Below are 18,704 nucleotides of genomic sequence, written 5' to 3' on the forward strand. Positions count from 1 at the left end.
AATGAAAATACAACACTACGAGTTCTCTATTTGCACAGAATCTATATAATTAACCATATTGTTAATATTCGCCATAAATATAACTATTGGCTTTTTAATAACAATAACTATTGGTTTTGTAACCTGTAAATGTATTTCATTTTATTTTTAGTGAACCATATTCATCCATTATGTGTTTAAAGATTCTAATTTGATGTTGTGCTTGTTTATTTTGTTTTTGTTTTTGTTTTTGCCTTCTACTTATTCTACTTATTTATTTTTATATAACTCATAATAATTTTAAGAAATCAGCATAAGAAATAACAGAGTCTATGTATATATATTAACCACCGTTAAGTTCTTATGATCATTTAAAAATATAACGACTAACATTGAAGTCATGAAATTTAAAAGACCTGGAACAGTGAAAAAAACATAGAAACTAAAATTAAAACATGTTAAAAGTATAAAGTTCAATTGTATTTTTCCTAAAATTTTATCTAAACACCCTCATTTTCTCAAAAACCATGTTTCAGCCCCTAAACGAAACGTGATCTTTAAAAAAGTATCCAAACACTTTCATTTATTAAAAACTACGTTTGAACCTCTAAACCACCTTAATTGAGAAGCAATTTTGACTTGCATTTGCATTCCATTAAATCAATTTTCTATAATGATGCTCACAAGTCAAGTTAATCTAAATTTTGTTTTGCCCAACACTAATCTAAATGCACCCTTGATGTAATCGAATGAGGTCCTTCTAATGACAAACTCGTTACTGATGATTTGTGGTTCTCTTGCCCCCTGGATTGTAGGGTTGACCGGATCAGACTTCTAGTTTCACTAATTCTTGGTGTTCAGAGGCTAGTGAAATTTTATAACATTGTGATGAATTTGATAGTAACATATTACTTTTCAAATTTTCATATGAGAAAGAATTAAACATTTCTGTACACAGCATTGCAAACTTGAGTTATGGAGGAGGACATTGGAGTCGAAAGGTTTTCGTTTGAGTAGAAGTAAGACGGAATATTTATATTGTAAATTTGGTAAAGGACTATTCGAAAATAATGTGGAAGTGAAATTGGGAGATCAAATTATACCTCAAGTGGAAAAGTTTAGATATTTGGGAGCCATTATTCAAAATGATGGCGAAATCAGTGGAGATATTTCACATAGAATTCAAGCTGGGTGGTTTAATTGGAGAAAAGCTAAAGGAGTTATTTGTGACCGTAAGGTGCCTAATAAACTTAAAGGAAAGTTTTATCGTACTGCTATCAGACCGGCAATGTTATATAGTAGTGAATGCTAGGCTCTAACGGGACAGCAAGAGCATAAAGTTGGAGTAGCAGAGATGAGAATGTTACGATGAATGTGCGGACATACATGTAAAGATGAAATTCAAAATGAGCACATACGTGAAAAAGTGAGGGTTGCACCTATTGAGGAAAAAATGGTAGAAAATCGGTTGAGATGGTTTGAGCATGTACAAAGAAGACCAAGGGAGGCACCGGTGAGAAGAGTGGAACATATAACTTTGAGTCCGATTAAGAGAGGTAGAGGAAGGCCTAAGAGAACACTCTTGGAAGTTGTTGAACGTGATCTCTTAATTAATAATATTTCTAAAAGCTTAATAAATGATAGAGCACAATGGCGTCTTGCAATCCATGTAGCCGACCCCACCTAGTGAGATAAAGGCTTGTTGTTGTTGTTGTACACAGCATATCCCTAGTAAATGCGCCAAACTTTTAAAATCATTAGATGAGATTTTAGTTATATATTTCTGACTTAAATAGCTATCTAAAATATGAGGATTTTAGTTATATGTTTCTGACTGAAATAGCTATTTACAGTAAAAAGAAAGAATCATTCTCGATGCAGGCACAACCAAAATAAAAGTTACAAACCGACATATTTTGCCAAGTTTACAGAATACTGTACTGATGCTAATACTAAACTATTACAAGAATGAAGGGAGAATTGAATATAAGTCTCAAAATACATTTAAATATTACAAGGTCGGTTGATAACTTAACAAAAAAAAAAGAAGACAATTATTAGCAATGAAAAATGACAACCAGTTGTCAATAGATTTTATGATATTTAAATGTATTGTGTGATTCTCAAAGTCATTCCCCAAAAATGAAACGCCGTAATTACAAATAAATACAATCAATAAATAATATAAGGCGAGCCACATTATTCAGAAATTATAAGCAGGGCAGCTCATCTCAAAGTTTCGTATAATTACACAAAACCCAGTTTAGTTTTGCTTTATTGTATGTCAATGGAGACTAAAAAACCAGAAGGTCAAATCCTGCAAGGCATTCTAATTCAAACAAGACGAGACGTCTAACGGCCGAGAAATGGATTGCCAACCTGCACATAGTTGCAGAACATCTTTGAAAGAATGTAAGGGTGCCTCCATAGTCCAAGCTGGATAATATTCAGAAGGGTGGAATACGCATCCTTCTGTGTGTTGTGATTGTAAGCATGGTTGTGCACCATTCAGAAATACGTCTCCCTCAGATATTATGATGCCAGATTTCTGCTCCTCCTTGTCCGCAGCCTAGGGAATTAATATTACAAGTTCACTACAATTAGAAGTTGTAGTAAATGTCTCTAGAGGATTTAGCAAAGGAGATAGCTCAGGAACACTACGAATTTACCAAGTTCTCCATTTAAAATAAGAAACAGGCGGCCTTTTTTCCCCCAACAACTCAGCACCACATGATTGCTGTATGGTTTAAAAAACTTTCTTTCACAAGTTACGTTTCGTAGTGAATGACCTGAATACCTGATAAAAATTTTAAACTTGCTCCTAAGCTTTGTGGTTAAGTAAATTTCTGGACTAGTACAACATACTTGATCAGGCATGCATAGTGATAATTGGCTTATATAATGGAATTTTGCTTATACGTGCAGAGCGACTATTCAACTAATCAAACCTAAAATATAGAGGGCACTATCTGATTGTAAACAATGGGATGCAATGAAAGTGCATGATGGAATAGTTACTAAGCAGACTGGTAATGGGTAAACTGGCTAGGTATGTGTTAACAGCTAAGTCTCAACACTTCAACTCATCAAACATAAATGCAAGTTTTGTAATGGCCTTGATACTGGATTGAGTTTTCAGGAATAGGTTTGTGTATCAATTGTGTATCCAAGTTCCAGGGCTAACTCAATAGTTTTGAACTACAGTAACATTTGTTGTCTTCAGGAAGGACCTAGGTTATTTCAAATAGGGGCAGCCGTCAGCCTCCCTAAAATTTTTCCTTCATTTGTCATACATATGGATTATGCATGTAGGTTAGATTGTTTTTTAAAAGAAATTCAAACTTTGCCCTGTCGTCTCCTGTCCCACAAAATAAAGTCTAAAAAAGTTGGGAAAACTTCCCCCAATCAAGTCCAACAATACTTGAATCTAACCTGATCTGATCAGATAGCCATATAAAAAAAATTATTTTTACCTTTCACTTCCCCTGCCAATTTTTTCTAGTTCCGTCCTTGGTTGTCTTAATTGCAGGGGCGTGTGATGTTACACATTAATGCATAGTCTAGAACGACATTACAAAACAGACTAGACTGAGAACAGTATTGGATTGAGAAAAATATTACGTACTTTAAATCCTGAGATGACACAATGGTTGAAATGATAGATGTTTTGACACATTTTCAGGTTAAAGCTGAGTTCAGAGGGAAAAGAAGTGCAAAAATATTCATCTTGAGCATTCGATGGACCACATAGGGCCCCGATTAATGAGGTTTAAAAATAAAATTAGAAGTGAAGAGACTAACATTCTACCTTCTCTGTATAGAATTCAAAAGTCTTTTTCTTAGTTCCCGCTTCATAAATGTTGCACTCAGAGTATATCTGCAAAATGCATTGAAAAAATTATTTGTTTGAATAATACTAATAGCCTGGATGAAAGAATAATCCAAAAAAAAAAAAAAAGATGCTATAAGAAAAGTACTTACCTGGGACTCAACACTAGCACAAACGGCGTATATACCCCAGTTTCTGGTGTAATTGTTGTACAGATGAACTTTTCCAAATCTAACACGAGGTTGCCTTTGTCGTGTCCCATCGAAGAAGCAGTGATGAATTGTCACACGGATGCATCTATCGCCGATGTGGGATGGGTCAGCTCCAATTAGCATGGTTTTATCATGCTGTGCAAAGTAACATCTGATGACAAAAGTGAAAAAACTCAGTGATATACAGCATATATGACCAAGTCATCATGCAGCTCATTTCAAACATTCAGATTTGAACCCACCTAGATACAGTAATATCTGTGCTTTGTCTTGTAATGTCTATGAGTCCATCATCATAATCACGAAGACTGCAGCGATCTATCCATATGTGCCTAGAATTTGGTTTTATTTGAATGCCATCAACATCATGACCCCTGCCACCTTCAAACTGAAGGTTGCATACAATTATGTGCTCACATTCTTTCAGCCTCAAGCCCTTTCCTGTGAGCTTTATGCTCTGGCCTCGGCCATCTATTGTCTTATAAGATGATACACTCAGGTATGATGATAGATGAATAGTACCCGAAACTTCAAAAACAATCCAGAGCGGCTCCTTTCTACGACATCCATCTCGAAGGGATCCGGGTCCATCATCTGGAAACAGAATATGGGTTTCAATTTTTTTTTACATTCTTTGCATGGTTTGTGGCCTCTAATGAAACTATTTGATAAGTCAGCAGCTACTCCTTTAATTAATGAAAACCTCAACGTCTCAGTGCGCTCCACAGTATAATTGTCTATCTGCATACATACATATGACCCAACAAAACTTTTCCGTTCTTATGATAGTGAGATTCCAAGTCCCCAGATATTTCACAGATCCAAACAAAATTAGTCCATAATACGGTGGCAGTCAGCAAATACAAATTCCTCGTACCAGCCTCATCGCCGAAGAACATCAGAGCAACCAATACGTTGATTGACATGATACGGCATTTTTCCACATATCCTACTATATCTATAACCTCAGATATATCCTAACCGAGCATCACATTTCAATCCACAGATTAATTTGGGTTAAAAAAAATGACAGAAAGAGGGAAATTTAAATCAATTCCGTCTGAAATGCATTAAATAGACCGGGAACATGAAAGCATGAATAAAATCTGAATGGGGACAAAAACACCATTTACAAGCATCGAAAAATCCCGAAATTACAATAAAACAGCTGTAATTTTCTGGAATAGATTAGATGATGAAGAAGGAGACATACCAGCGAGGGTGGTAACAAAATAGAGAGGGCCGTGGAGGCCACCGATGGAGTCGCGGCCGAAACCCTCGGCACGACCCGCCATTGCTCTCAAGCTGAAATCAACATCGCTGTATGGTAGTAGTGACGCCATATTTGCCTCTGTTTTAGAGACCTCAGAGTCAGAGATACGAGAAACCACAATGTCAGCTTCTGATCGTTTATACGGCGACCTTACCAAAAGTAGCGCCCGTTGGAGACGACTAATTATTAAATTTTTTAAGTAATTAAATAATGGAAGAATAACAAATAAACACTTTATAAAAATATTAATATTATACTGTACATTTTTAAATTTCAATATTTTTTTATCATATTTTAATATTAAATTTTTTAATTTAGTATTAATATTTTTATAATGTTTTTACTTATCATTCTCCCATTAATGATTTGATTGTCACTTTTTTAAAAAAAAAATAATTGAAAAATATCTCAATGTATGCAAACGACAATTGAATGTGGTAAAATATAATAATTATGTTTTAGTCCTTGAGGACTTGCCTGGCGTTTTTTTTTTTTGGGGGTGAAATGACATATTTGTCGGTGTAAAAAGATCTTTTATCTTAATAAATTAGTGAGTACTTTGTTTTTGGAAAATGATTACATTTCATGAAAAAATGATTAAAATAGAATAACAAATTATAAGTTGTTGTGTGCAAATTTCATTAATATAGTCTAATAATTAAAAATTAGTTATTACTTTTTTTAAATAACTAGTTTTTTTAGGGAATGACCAGAACGCAATGGCAAATTGCAAGTTACTTCATTGAAAAAAAATTGCACAAAAAAACTTATAAATTGTTATTCCATTTTAGTTATTTTTTCAAGAATACTAGTCATTTGCTAAAAGAAAGTAGTAATTAATCTTTAGTTGTAGAACTTTACTAATAAAAAAATTGCATAAAACAACTTGTAATTTGTTATCCGTTCTAATTATTTACCTAAAAAAACTAGTCATTTTTTGAAAAAGAATAGTGAATGATTTTTAGTTGTTGGACTTCACTAATAAAAAAGTTTGCGAGAGAAACTTATAATTTGTTGTTTTGTTTTAATTATTATCTTAAGAAAAGTAGTTATTTCCTAAAGCAAAGTAGCCATTAATTTACTAAAATAAAGAATATTCTTTACAAGGGCAAATATGTCATTTTACAAAAAATGTTGGGCATGCCTCTAGGTATTAGAAAATAATTATTACATTTTGTGATATTTAATTATCATTTGCATATTTTGAAGCTTTTTTATGTCATTTTCTCTCTTTTTTAAATCAGCAAGATTAATAAAAAATCATGTTTAGGTCTTAAAAAAGGAACTTATTTATAAATAAATCTCATTAATTTGAAAAACTACAGCCATGTCCCTGTGAAACAGGTTACAATGTGCCTTAGTGTTAAAAAGTCCAAATCACCCTTGTTTATGAGAGAATAAGGATCTAATGGGTCATAAGTGATTAAAATAATTTCAATTTTTTTGAATAAGAACTAGATATTAGTATTCACTGATGAGAGAGAGAGAGAGAGAGAGAGAACAAATTACAAAGAAACTAGAAAAAGTCTTAACTTTCATCATACACACCATCTCCTAAGAAAAGAAACAATTATAGTGCGTGCATAAGTTGATAAACATCAGGTGAAAAAAAAAAAAAAAGAAGCTAAACTATTTGCATAACAATTAGATTCTCTAATCTATACATGAAATTAATTGAAACATTTCAATCCCTACTCAAAAGATAGTTGCATCAGATAATACCTCTATACAGAAGAATGAAGTTACACGAATTTTATTTCCGATTCATAGCAAATACACCAACAGGAAGAGAAGAGTGAATAGAGGGGAATTTGCATTCTAGAGGTTTTTTAGAAAGTGTTCTCATCTGGTTTCATGCATACCATATGTGACTCCCACTCAAGAGACGAAGCCGCTACCTCCACAATTCAAGAAGAAGGGAAATATTATATTTAAGTGCCATTCTTAATTACACTTAAGAATCCAGATTTCCTTTATATTTTGATAAACCCCCATTTTCTTATCAGACTTGTATACACACACACACACACCTGATCCACCAAGGATGAATAACTCAATATTACAAGTATTTGCAAATTTTTTTTTTGTAATGTTCATGCAGACCATTATTATGATTTTGGTATTTATGTCTCAAGATTAATTCTCATGTCTTGGTTTCAAGATATATAATTAATTATACTTGATAAACTGAAATAACAAGCTGAAATCTACGATTTATGGGCAATGTGGCTATAGGTTGTTGATGTTTATTGGAACGAACACATTGTAGAAGGTGGGGTGTTTGGGATAAACATGGGACAGGGTTGATGGAGGGTTTCATGTTATGCATGATAAAGAAATGTGGCTAAATATATATAGCTGGAAAGTTCATGTATATTTGGAATTATCAATTATAAATTCTTGAATCTTCAGTTGTAAATATGACGATCTAATATGTGAAAATGAGATTTTTCACTTGGGGTGTGTGTTAAATTTGGAGGTTCCTTGTTGAATATATGAAGAGAAAATTGTAAATAGTTGACGTATAGTAGCTGTAAATAAATGATGAACGAGATAGTAATTATAAATATTTGAAGAGATGATGTTAATTGCGATGAGAAAAATATGATAGAACTTTTACTTGTTTTTGACAATTGATCCATGTATGATTGCTAGTTCCTCATTAAAGCTAGAGCTGGCAAATGGACGGGGGCCCATGAGCCCAATTTTTCAAAAAATGTTCATTTTCTAAAACCTGCCTTTATTTAGAGAGTTTAGGGCTAAACCATTTAACTTGTTTTTATATTTTATTAATTTTTAAATTTTTAAAAATAATTTTTTATATTATAATATATCATAGGATAAATTAGCTCATTGGCAAGAAAAAAAAAAACGTCTTGTACCCAAGAAATATGGACTAATTTTTTGAAAATTTGCAAGTTTATATTGATATATAAAAAGTTTATTATTAATATACAAGGTTTATCATTGACAATATAAAAATTTACAAGGGGTTTATCATTGATATATAATAATATATTATTAAAAAATATAATAAACTAGCCATAATATAAAATATAATAAATGTTGGGCTGTTAATTTGTTTTGATCCTATAATGAGTTATATCCGCAAAAGCCTCCTTTTCATATCCTTTTTCTAAATTGTAATGTCATAAAATTTAAAATAAATAATATAAATTATAATTTTAAAGTAAAAACATATATTCTAAAATTTAAATTTAATTTAAAAATTAAAAATATTTTATTTTTTAGGAATAAGACAAAAATGGGTTTAAACGGAATGCCTAAATCCATGCTTATTTTTTTAGGACCTAGATAAGCCAAGCTTAGAAATTCAATTATACTAAATTCTTTCAATTTTTTAAGTCCAAATTCTCATAAAAACGTGCTCAAATGGGTATCTCATCAAGTCTAACTTGTGTTCAGAACTCTAATTAAAACAATTATATTATTATTTTTAGATTGGAGGACAAATGGTCGATGAATAATCAAAACGAGAGAAATCTATAATCAAAACGAGAGAAATCTAAAGTCCTATGAAGGTGAGAGGTAAAACAAAATTAATAAAGGCACAATAACATTAACATTTGAAAGGAATTATAAGATCATATGTATTGGTTGGGTTAACATGATATAGTATTGTTGAGATTGAATTGAAGTACCACATGTAAATCTATATGACAATGGATATTAATTAATACCAATGTTGCAAAACTTTAATATTAGACCTAACTAAGCTTTATTACTATTAAAAAAAAGCAACATGCTACCGGGCTTTGGCCATACATTTACCAAAAAAATAAAAGGCAACATGCTCAATACAACCCAACTCTTGACCAAAGGGTGATGAACAACCCCAAACTATGGGAATTATAATGAGAGATTACATTGAACTTCTCTACCTAAATATGATGCTTAACTTTCAATTATATATACGTATATACAGGTTTAAGCTAACAACCAATTATGATTAATAATACATTAATATTCCAACATTATGTCTCTACCTGTTGGCTTATGACCTTTGTTTATCTTTTCGTTTTTGTTTGTATTTCTCGGACATATCTTTTCATCAAAGAAATTCCATATTGCACATGGTTAAAAAAAATTATGTTAGCATTTATAAGCTTACGTGTCCTAGTTAGCATTTATAAGATATATTCTCTTCGTTTAAAAATATAAAGTATTTTTAATTTAATTTCACCTCAATAGAATAGTTATTTATTTTTAAATTAACTTTATTTTTTTATATTTACCCTTATCAAACACCCTACAATAAATATAAAGTTATTATCAATAGAGGTACTTTTGAACATCTTGAAAGACTAAAAATATCTTATATTTTTTAACATCAAACTTCTCAAAAAAATATTTTATATTTTTGAATAAAGGGAGTACATAATATTGCTAGCTCCTTTGGTTATGTTATTTTTAATTTATCTTGAGGATGATTATCTTTTTTGTCCTCATTTTCCTTTGAATTTTGTGGATACTTTAATTCCGTAATGTTTATTTTTCTTTAATGGTATATTTAGATTAATTAGGATTTGGATTTGGTTCAAATCTAAAGATATTTCAAATTATAATTTATTTATAATTTAAAATTCTTTTTACACTCTAATTATTTAAAATTCTAATAACTTCAATCATCTTGTTCTCTTTCCATTTTTATTATTGATGCCTTTATGAGTCTTGTACCTTTTCTCATTACTTGTCAATTAAAAAATAAAAATAAATTCATTATTTTTAATTTTTTATTTTTATTTTGAATCTTAGTTTATCTCTTTTTTTTCTTGAAAATTTTTAAACTACTCAAATAAAGTATTTTAAATATATAAATTTTAAATGTGAGATTTGAAATGTAAAATTTTAAATCTAAAAACTAAATCTGAATCTGTCAATTCAAACGCTGCATAATAGAATTGATTTTTTTTTTTTGGTTAAAAAAATAGAGGGTTGATTGGAGAGGATTACAACAGTGATTTTTTTTTTTGGTGGCCAATTAAATGGAGATGGGCCCCATATGTAACAAGGATCAGAGCTCGACGCGAAAAAAGATCGCGCGTTATAAGATCATTAATAGTATAAATAACCTCAAATTTTGTGCAAACCAAATATTTAAGTTAGGCTAAATTATATATTATTCTCCTCAACTTTGAACTATATACAAATATCCTCCTTAAACTTTAAAATATTTAAAATGAACCCCACTCAACTTTTATATTTATACAGAAAACTTTATATAATTAATTTTATACATTAATTATTTACATATAATTTAAAATTTATGAAAATTATTTATATATCAATCAAAGTTTAGAGGCTTAAATGCACATAAAAATAAAATTTAAGAAGATATGTAATTAATGGTTAGGAATTATTTACATAAATTTAAAAGTTTAGGAAAGTTTATTATTAAGTTTTAAAAATTAAGAGAGTTATTTGTATATAGTTCAAAGTTTAGGAGAGCTGTGTGTAATTTATTCTCTAAGTTATAGTTATTCTTGCCAAACTCAATTCCTAAAATCAAATTTATCATTGAATTAGCTTAATTAGACATTGGCTTATAGGCTCACAGCTCATTAATCTAACCATAAAGTTTGAAAAAAAAAAAATGGTACAAACCTTGGGACCAAACACTCTGCTCCCTTCGGTTCGTCCTCTTATTCAGATTGAACTCTGAATTGGTTCATGGTTTAAATAGTCAAAGTTAGGGTAAGCATTACAATTAGACAGTTTGGTAAAAATTTAAATATAAAGATAAGTTATTAATATATCATAATAATAGAGGGCTAGATATAATTCTTCTAAGAATGCTAAACACTATAGGCACCTTCCTCAAATCTTGAGAGATGATATCAGCAAAATTAAGGAAAGAATGAAACATCTTGAACTGATCTTTGTCATTCGTAATAATAGTCAGATCTTCCTTGTATGGTGATAGTATATTCGAACAAATTATCCGCTTGAGAACTTCCACAAAATACTATGAGTATATAGCTTCCTGAATCAAAACTGCTTAATGAGACAACTCTTTTGAAAGAGAGCCGAATAAATTCGTATATACTTTCCACCAACTTTGCATATCCTTATGTTTTGCCACATGAAATTGATAATTTGTCGAAGTTAGGAAATTAATATTCTTCAAAGAAATTAATAATCTAATTGGGAGAATGACATTTGGGTTGTAAGGGAACTATTCAATTTTTTTTTTGTTGGCAGCATTTTTGTCACTTTGGTCCTTTAAAATAATTACTTTCTTTAATAATGGATTAATAAATATCCTAGACCTTAAATTATTAAATAGCATCCTAAACCTACATTCTTGAAATGTGTAAAAATCTTCCTCAACTTTTAAATTCCAAACTCTTGAAACCCCATAATTAAATGGAGAAAACGGCTATTATTTTTAATGATCAAAATGAGTGCTACATTAACATGCGACTAAGCCTCACAACTACAAAAGTAACAACTATTTTATCTAACTTAACGATAAAGTTTTACACGTTCAAAATTTAAAAGTTGAGAGGAGTTTTTACATATTTTAAGATTTAGGTGTTTAAAATTCAAGATGCTATTCGTACAATAATTTAAAGTCTATGATGCCTTTTAACAGTTTAATAGAAACTAGAATGTTAATAATTACTCCTTCTAGACTAAAATATAGGATAGGATATTGATAACTAATTCACAGTTCTGAAAAAATATTAGTTGAAACGTTAATTTCTCAAAAAAAATTACATATTTGCAAATTTACCATCATTAAATATTCTATATATGTGAGTTAATAATGATAATTAAAATTTTAATACATTGTTTTTTCAAAAAGAGTAATAAATGAAGTAGAGATATAGTTGAAAAAATAATTATAAAAGTTACCTAATACCTTATATTTTGGATTAAATAAAGCTCTTGAAAGATGCCCTATATTGTGATCCGATGTGAGTAATTTATAAAGGATTCAAATATCATTTTTTAAGTGAACCATTCAAATTAAATTCGAGAAAGCTGATGAAAAAATAATACAACAAGGGGAGGATTAGGCACGAAAAGAACAGAATCGCCATGACTAAGGGACAATGAAGACATCTGTTTGTTTGTTTGTTTGTTTTTGTTTTTGGGACAAAATCCGTTTGTTGTGTTTACCTCATGTGAAAGAAGCTAAGGACACACACATATATGTATGTATGTATACTCTCTTCTTCGATCCTCGTTATAGGATACCTTTTAAAAGATTCTTTTTTGTTCTTAATGTAAAACACTTGACATGATATTAATTATGTTTTTCAATATTATTCTCTTTTAAACTCATTAATTTTGAAAGAAAAATGATATTGTAAATTTAAAATTTTTAATTTAAATAGGGATAAAACTAAAATTTTATTATATTTTTAGATAAAATTAATATAATTTAACTAGATTTTCTTAGTTTTGGTGAGATAGTTAGAAGTACCTTATAATAAAAATAAGAAAATAAGTTCAGTTAAAGGAAGAGGGATTGTCTTAGATTCTCAACATTTAATATAACACTCACTTGAATCTTACATGGGTATGAACATATCTTATTTGGATATCTCAAAATGAATACTCTCTCTGTTTAAAAATATAAGGTATTTTTAATCGAATCTCATTTTTCAATAAAGTAGTTACCTATTTTTAAACTAACCATGTCTTTTCATATTTATTCTTATTAAACATTTATAATAAATATAATAAATATAATGTCATTATCAATTGAGGTACTTTTGAAAAAAGGCAATGATTATACCTTAAAAAATTAAAAATGCCTTACATTTTTTAACATTTAACTCCTCAAAAAATATCTTACATTTTTTAACGGAGAAAGTATTAGACAGTTTAATTTTCTTACAAAATAAAATATTTAAAAGTAAAATCAATTTTATAACTATCAATCATCTTATAAAAAACAATCATTTTAACTAAACATACAAAATTATCTGGTGATAAGGATTTGACATTAATTGAAGAAACAATTTCAATCGGACGATTAGGTAGGCAAAATTAATTCAATACTTTTAATAGTTATATATTAATATAGAGATTATTTATAACAGGGCTCTGAGTTTGGATGTACCAGTTAACTATTAATTAGAAAGTTGGTGCCATACATACCATTTACACTCTTTCGTTTTCTGAGTAAATAGCATTATATATATATATATTTCATAAAATATTTGCAGCATGTCTGATCTATAATAAATAAACAAAATTTGACTTCTTATTGTTCATTTACCTTATAAATGTATAAACCACTAAATGACAATTTTTTTTTTCAGAATGCAGAAATATTCTGTCATGAATTTCACATCAAGAGGAGCCTCACAACAAACGTGAGGTTAATAAATTTAATGGACTATTTCCTGATTATTGGGCTAGAATTTTTTTTAGATAGTATATTCTTTTAAATTTGTGCTCGTATCATAATCTCTGTCTAAAAATCTTTGGAATTGGAATACTAGGACATGGATAAAGTAGTGGGATCGATATATAGGATAATTAATTTGTATTAAGAAAAATCACATTCAAAGATTGTTGAAGTATCTTAATGACAAAAAAAGATCAAAGGATTCTAAATTTTCTCTACAGTCCTTGACATGACATCTAAAGGTTTGTTTGAATTTCAGTTGAGTAAAATTAATTATAAAAATAATTAATTAATATTATTTATTTTAATTATAATTGATTATGTTATAATACAATCTATTTGGATATTGAAATTGATTATAATTGTATAAATTACTACAAAGGACATTTCTTTTCAAAATTAAATTATTAATATTATTAAATTTGTTAAACTTTATTTAAGAAGTAAAATTAAATCTATAAGCAACATTCTAGAACTTATTTTAAAACGTGATTCTGACTCAATAATTAATTATCAGATAAATTTTCTGTTTGGATAATTTTTTTTATAATCAATTATTTTGGTTCAAATAATCTATTATTATACTATTCAAACAGGTTGTAAGAAAAGAAGTGAATTGGGTGTTTTTGAAAGTTCAAAAACTTGAGCAGAAGAGTAACTTAATGCACCTGAATAAAAAGTCCCAGCCCCAATTTTGGTTAATTATATTAACAATTATTTACTAAGATCCATTCTCACAAGTCAAGATGCTCATCTAGGATCCAAGTCAAATTATATTTTACCTTGACAGAATTCTTCAGTGACTTATGAGGATATTAATCAATGCAATCATTCCAAATATTAGGTTCTTTCAAGTATTTCATCATCACCTATCCCAAACACAAGTGTTATACTAAAAACTACAACTAGAGGTAATAATTTGAGCTAGTTAGAATAAATTTGCTAAATTATAGAGTTGAATTTGGGAGTTTAGAATATTTTTTTAATTTGAACTTATTTGGGTCACTAGAAAAAACTTGCAAAAAATTTAAACCAAGCTTGAACCTGAATGAGTTTATCCCAAATACTTTAGTTATTTTTTAAATAAAAATTGAAATTAGTTAAAAAAGAAAAAATAATAAAATAATATTTAATAATTCAGGTATTCAAGCTAGCTAAAATAACCTCGAAAGCTTAATGTGTTAGGACTGAACTTAGCAAGTAAGGGATTGCAAAGAAAAAAACAAGTAATTGTGTTTTCTCAAATAATAAATAAGTTCGCTAAACTTAGACGGAAGACAAACTGGGTAGAAGATTCCTTTTCCTGTTTCTGTTAATTAGACCAATTTTTTCATCAGATAATTTTATAATTTTTAATCTAATGGGTTTGACGTGCTAAGTACACTTCACCAAAATCAGCCCCTTTTAAACTTCATGGTCCTTCTAAATATTTTTCAAAATCAAGGAATTAGCTCTTTAGATTGAGCAAATAAAAATGATAAGAAATGTAAAAATAAACTATATGGACTAAAAAACAACTTATGATTAAGGGAGAATGACAATTAAGGACCTGCTAAGAACATTAATCCCAATTACGGACCGTGAAATTTTAAAATTCGAGTTAAGGACCATGGTCCTTAATTGTGATAAAAAAAATGAAATTTGTGAGGTGGGATTTATTATTGCCACTTGGGAATTCACTAACCCAACTTGAGAAAATTTGTAATGTATATTGTGAAAACATGAAACCCCACTTGAAAATGAAATGTTTAAAAAAGCGCCACTTGAAAATTCACTAACTAGACTTGAAAAAATTTCTAACGTATATTGTGAAAACATGAAACTTCACTTAGGAATCGATTGTTTAATAAAAAATACCAATTTGGATAAGTCACTTTTTATTAATGATTCTCAAGTGGGGTTTCATTTTTTCACAATATACGTTAGAAATTTTTTCAAGTCTAGTTAGTGAATTCCCAAGTGACGCTTTTTGTTAAACATTTCATTTCCAAGTGAGGTTTCATGTTTTCACAATATACGTTAGTAATTTTCTCAAGTTGGGTTAGTGAATTCCCAAGTCGCGTTAGTGAATCCCACCTCACAAATTTTATTTTATTTATCACAATTAAGGACCATGGTCCTTAACTCGGATTTCAAAATTTTACAATCCGTAATTGAGATTAATGTTCTTAGCAGGTCCTTAATTGTCATTCTTCCTATAATCAAAGTATAAGGATTTAAGACCCATTTAGATACATAATTTTTGACTTTTGAGATGTGCTTTTACACTTATGGGATGTAAGATGTTGTTTGAGAATTTTATAATTGAGCAAAATGACTTTTTAAATGCACATTGAAAATGCTATTAAAAGTAAATTTGAGAACTTAACTTTTAAAGTTTTTCAAACTGACTTTTTAGTGTTGAGTTTTTAAATTTATTATACTACTCTTATTTTCTTATAGTACTTATTGCGTGCTAATTTAAATTTAGTACAATAGCCACAAGCCAAATAAATTATGTGGGAAGGCAATTTTGTAAACCTTCTGTGTATGAAAAGGAGAGAAAAAAACATCTTTAATCCTCTTTATAAGGCATGTCATTCAATATTAATGACTGTTAAATTATTTATAACATATTTTCTTAATATTAAATGTTATATTTTTTATTCTTATTATTTAACATATTAAATTTTATGTTATTTTAATTTTTTTTACATTTTTAAATATTTTTAATATATTATATTTGTGCAACAAAAATTATAAATTATCATAAATTAATGTCTTTTTTTTATCATGATACATTCAAAAATGCATTTTAAAAATAAAAATCATTATTAATTCAAACAATTTTCAGTTTATTAAACTAACTTTTAAAAAAATATATTCAAACACAAATTTTATTACAACAATTGACTTTTATTAAATTAACTTTTGCCAAATGAATTTTTAGTAAACTAAAAATAAAACACAGACTTAGAGTTGTGTTTGGCCTAGTTTTTTCAAGCATCTCTTATTCTATCATATATATATATACACATATATAAAATAAGTAGAGGCACATAAGAAGACCAATATATTGGGTCTTTAAATTGGGCAAATTTGAAGTGATGAAGCCCGCTCATTCTTTTTGAGGCGTTTGGATGATTTTTTTTTTTTTTTTCTGGGGTCTTCTTCGTGAGCCACCGTATAAGATATTTATTACATTTTTTTTATGTTGTCCTTATTCAATGTTAGTTTATTTTTTCTAAACTAGACTCTTTGATCACTTCTCAAAGGGTAAGTTCAATAAGGGAAAAAGTTGAAAGTTTTATTAATTTTCTGACAGAATTAATTAATAGGTGAGTTCAATAAGGGAAAAAGTTGAAAGTTTTATTGATTTTCGGACAGAATTAATTAATAAGTCTTTAATCTCTCCTTTTTATTTCTTATAAAAAAGATCGAAATAAATAATTGGCGAGGAAAATCAGCCTAATGATTACACTAGAGCTCAACTACATTAGCAATAATACTATTGTTATATTATAAAAATATGAATATGAATAAACAAAAGCCACGAAAAGACACAAAATAGGACCAAAATTATGACATATAGTACTACTTGATCTTAAGAAAACGAATAAAACAATAAAACAATTGATAACATTTTAACAATAGATATCAAAGGACGTATTGTGAAATCCATTGATCTAAATTAAAGATAAACTTAAACAAGGATCTCGATTACCAAAAAAACGAGTAGGTTCGCAACTTATTAGATTATTCTCAATTTTTCAGAGAGTGTAGAAAGCATGAGAGTACAAAATAAAAATAAAAAATAGGGAGAGAATGAGTCTATCAAAAGATGGTGAGATATTGTTGAACTTATTGAATATTATGTTAGTTACCACTTAAATAAATAATTGATTAATTAATCTTCTCATAAGATCTTTAACTCGTTCGGCATTGTGATAGAGTTAAAAGTAACAACTTATTAAAGGTTGTAAATTAGGCAGTTGCTCAATAGTTTCACTTATGTTGTCCAATTTTTATTTTTATCATTAATGAATGATGAATATTAAAAAGAGTGAAACTTAATATTAAGGGAAAACACAATCTTTAATTCCTATAATTTTATTAAGTTTTATTTTTATTTTTTTTGTAGTTTTTTCAATATTTTCAGTCTTTATAATTTTAGTAAGATTGAGTGACATTTGTTACTCATATTCATATAGTTTCATTTTTTTATCCCTTAAAAAAAAAAACTATACGAACTAAAAAGCAAAATTTTATAAAATTATAAGGACTAATAATTATATTTTACCTAATATTTATATTGTTTATGCTAGTTTTTTTTTTTTTTTTACTTGACTTAGTGTTGGTCAATGGTAGTTTAAGCTCGTCAAGTATATAGGTTTTTAGAGTTTCTATCATATGTGTAAAAATATTTGACTTAAATTTAAATGTTTTAAACTTTTTAAAATATTAAATAATTCCAAATGATTATTATCTTATGATGTTTTTCATATTATATATGTGTTTGATAAAAATTTTATTCTCTTGGCCAAAATAATAATTTTTCATTCTAAATATTAATAAAATTTTAAAAAATAAATTGTCAGTATATGTAATAATTTTTATTCAAAGTTGGGCCCCCTTCCTTTCCTATCCTAGTTCGGTCCCTAATTATCCTCCATCTAAACCAATCTAAATTCTTATTGGGTGGGATCATTATTATCAACAGCAACCTCACAAGTTTTTTGGAAATGCTTTTAATTTATTTACTTAACGTGATTGCTTACCGTAGGATTTGAACTCGCGAGTCCACCTTAAGATAAGATAATTCAACTCTTTTTGAACAATTGAACCACAAGCGACGTCCCACAATTATCTAAGATTCAAGGATTCAACAAGCAAAAGAGGAAAACAATTTCTACCTTATATCTCAATTCACATATATACTTCATACCTTTCGTCAGTCATTTCATAAAGTTTCAAAATAAAGCATAGTATTTAAAACTTATAAATATTACAACTTTCTATATATTTGATAATTATATATTGATGATC

At 28.5% G+C, this 18,704-nt stretch overlaps 1 protein-coding gene across 2 annotated transcripts; it reads right to left on the reverse strand.

The window, feature by feature from the left end:
• Window positions 1-2,060: 2,060 nt before the first annotated feature.
• Window positions 2,061-5,446, reverse strand: LOC129292660 (probable pectate lyase 4). Of its 2 annotated transcripts, none has more exons than XM_054930258.1 (5): window positions 5,234-5,435; window positions 4,263-4,614; window positions 3,961-4,171; window positions 3,788-3,856; window positions 2,061-2,548 (listed from the first exon to the last, which is right to left on the reverse strand). In XM_054930258.1, the coding sequence occupies exons 1-5, from the start codon at window positions 5,361-5,363 to the stop codon at window positions 2,309-2,311; spliced, it is 1,002 nt and encodes a 333-aa protein (XP_054786233.1). In that variant the 5' UTR covers window positions 5,364-5,435; the 3' UTR covers window positions 2,061-2,308. The 2 variants fall into 2 exon arrangements, with proteins under 2 accessions (XP_054786233.1, XP_054786234.1); XM_054930259.1 differs by having other exon boundaries at window positions 2,354-2,548; window positions 3,781-3,856; window positions 5,234-5,446.
• Between the last annotated feature and the right edge of the window lie 13,258 nt (window positions 5,447-18,704).

The sequence above is a fragment of the Prosopis cineraria genome, unplaced genomic scaffold (genome assembly GCF_029017545.1).
Source record: "Prosopis cineraria cultivar Desert tree isolate PC_DT_omini unplaced genomic scaffold, ASM2901754v1 PC14, whole genome shotgun sequence".
Taxonomy (NCBI): Eukaryota; Viridiplantae; Streptophyta; class Magnoliopsida; order Fabales; family Fabaceae; genus Prosopis; species Prosopis cineraria.

Bases quoted from the DNA above. Each gene is read 5' to 3' on its own strand.
- LOC129292660 (XM_054930258.1), bottom strand. From the start codon at position 5,363: ATGGCGTCACTACTACCATACAGCGATGTTGATTTCAGCTTGAGAGCA. The intron at 3,857-3,960 runs GTAAGTACTTTT...TGCATTTTGCAG, and splicing joins GTGCTAGTGTTGAGTCCCAG to ATATACTCTGAGTGCAACAT. The intron at 2,549-3,787 runs GTAGAATGTTAG...TTAATTCCCTAG, and splicing joins TTGAATTCTATACAGAGAAG to GCTGCGGACAAGGAGGAGCA.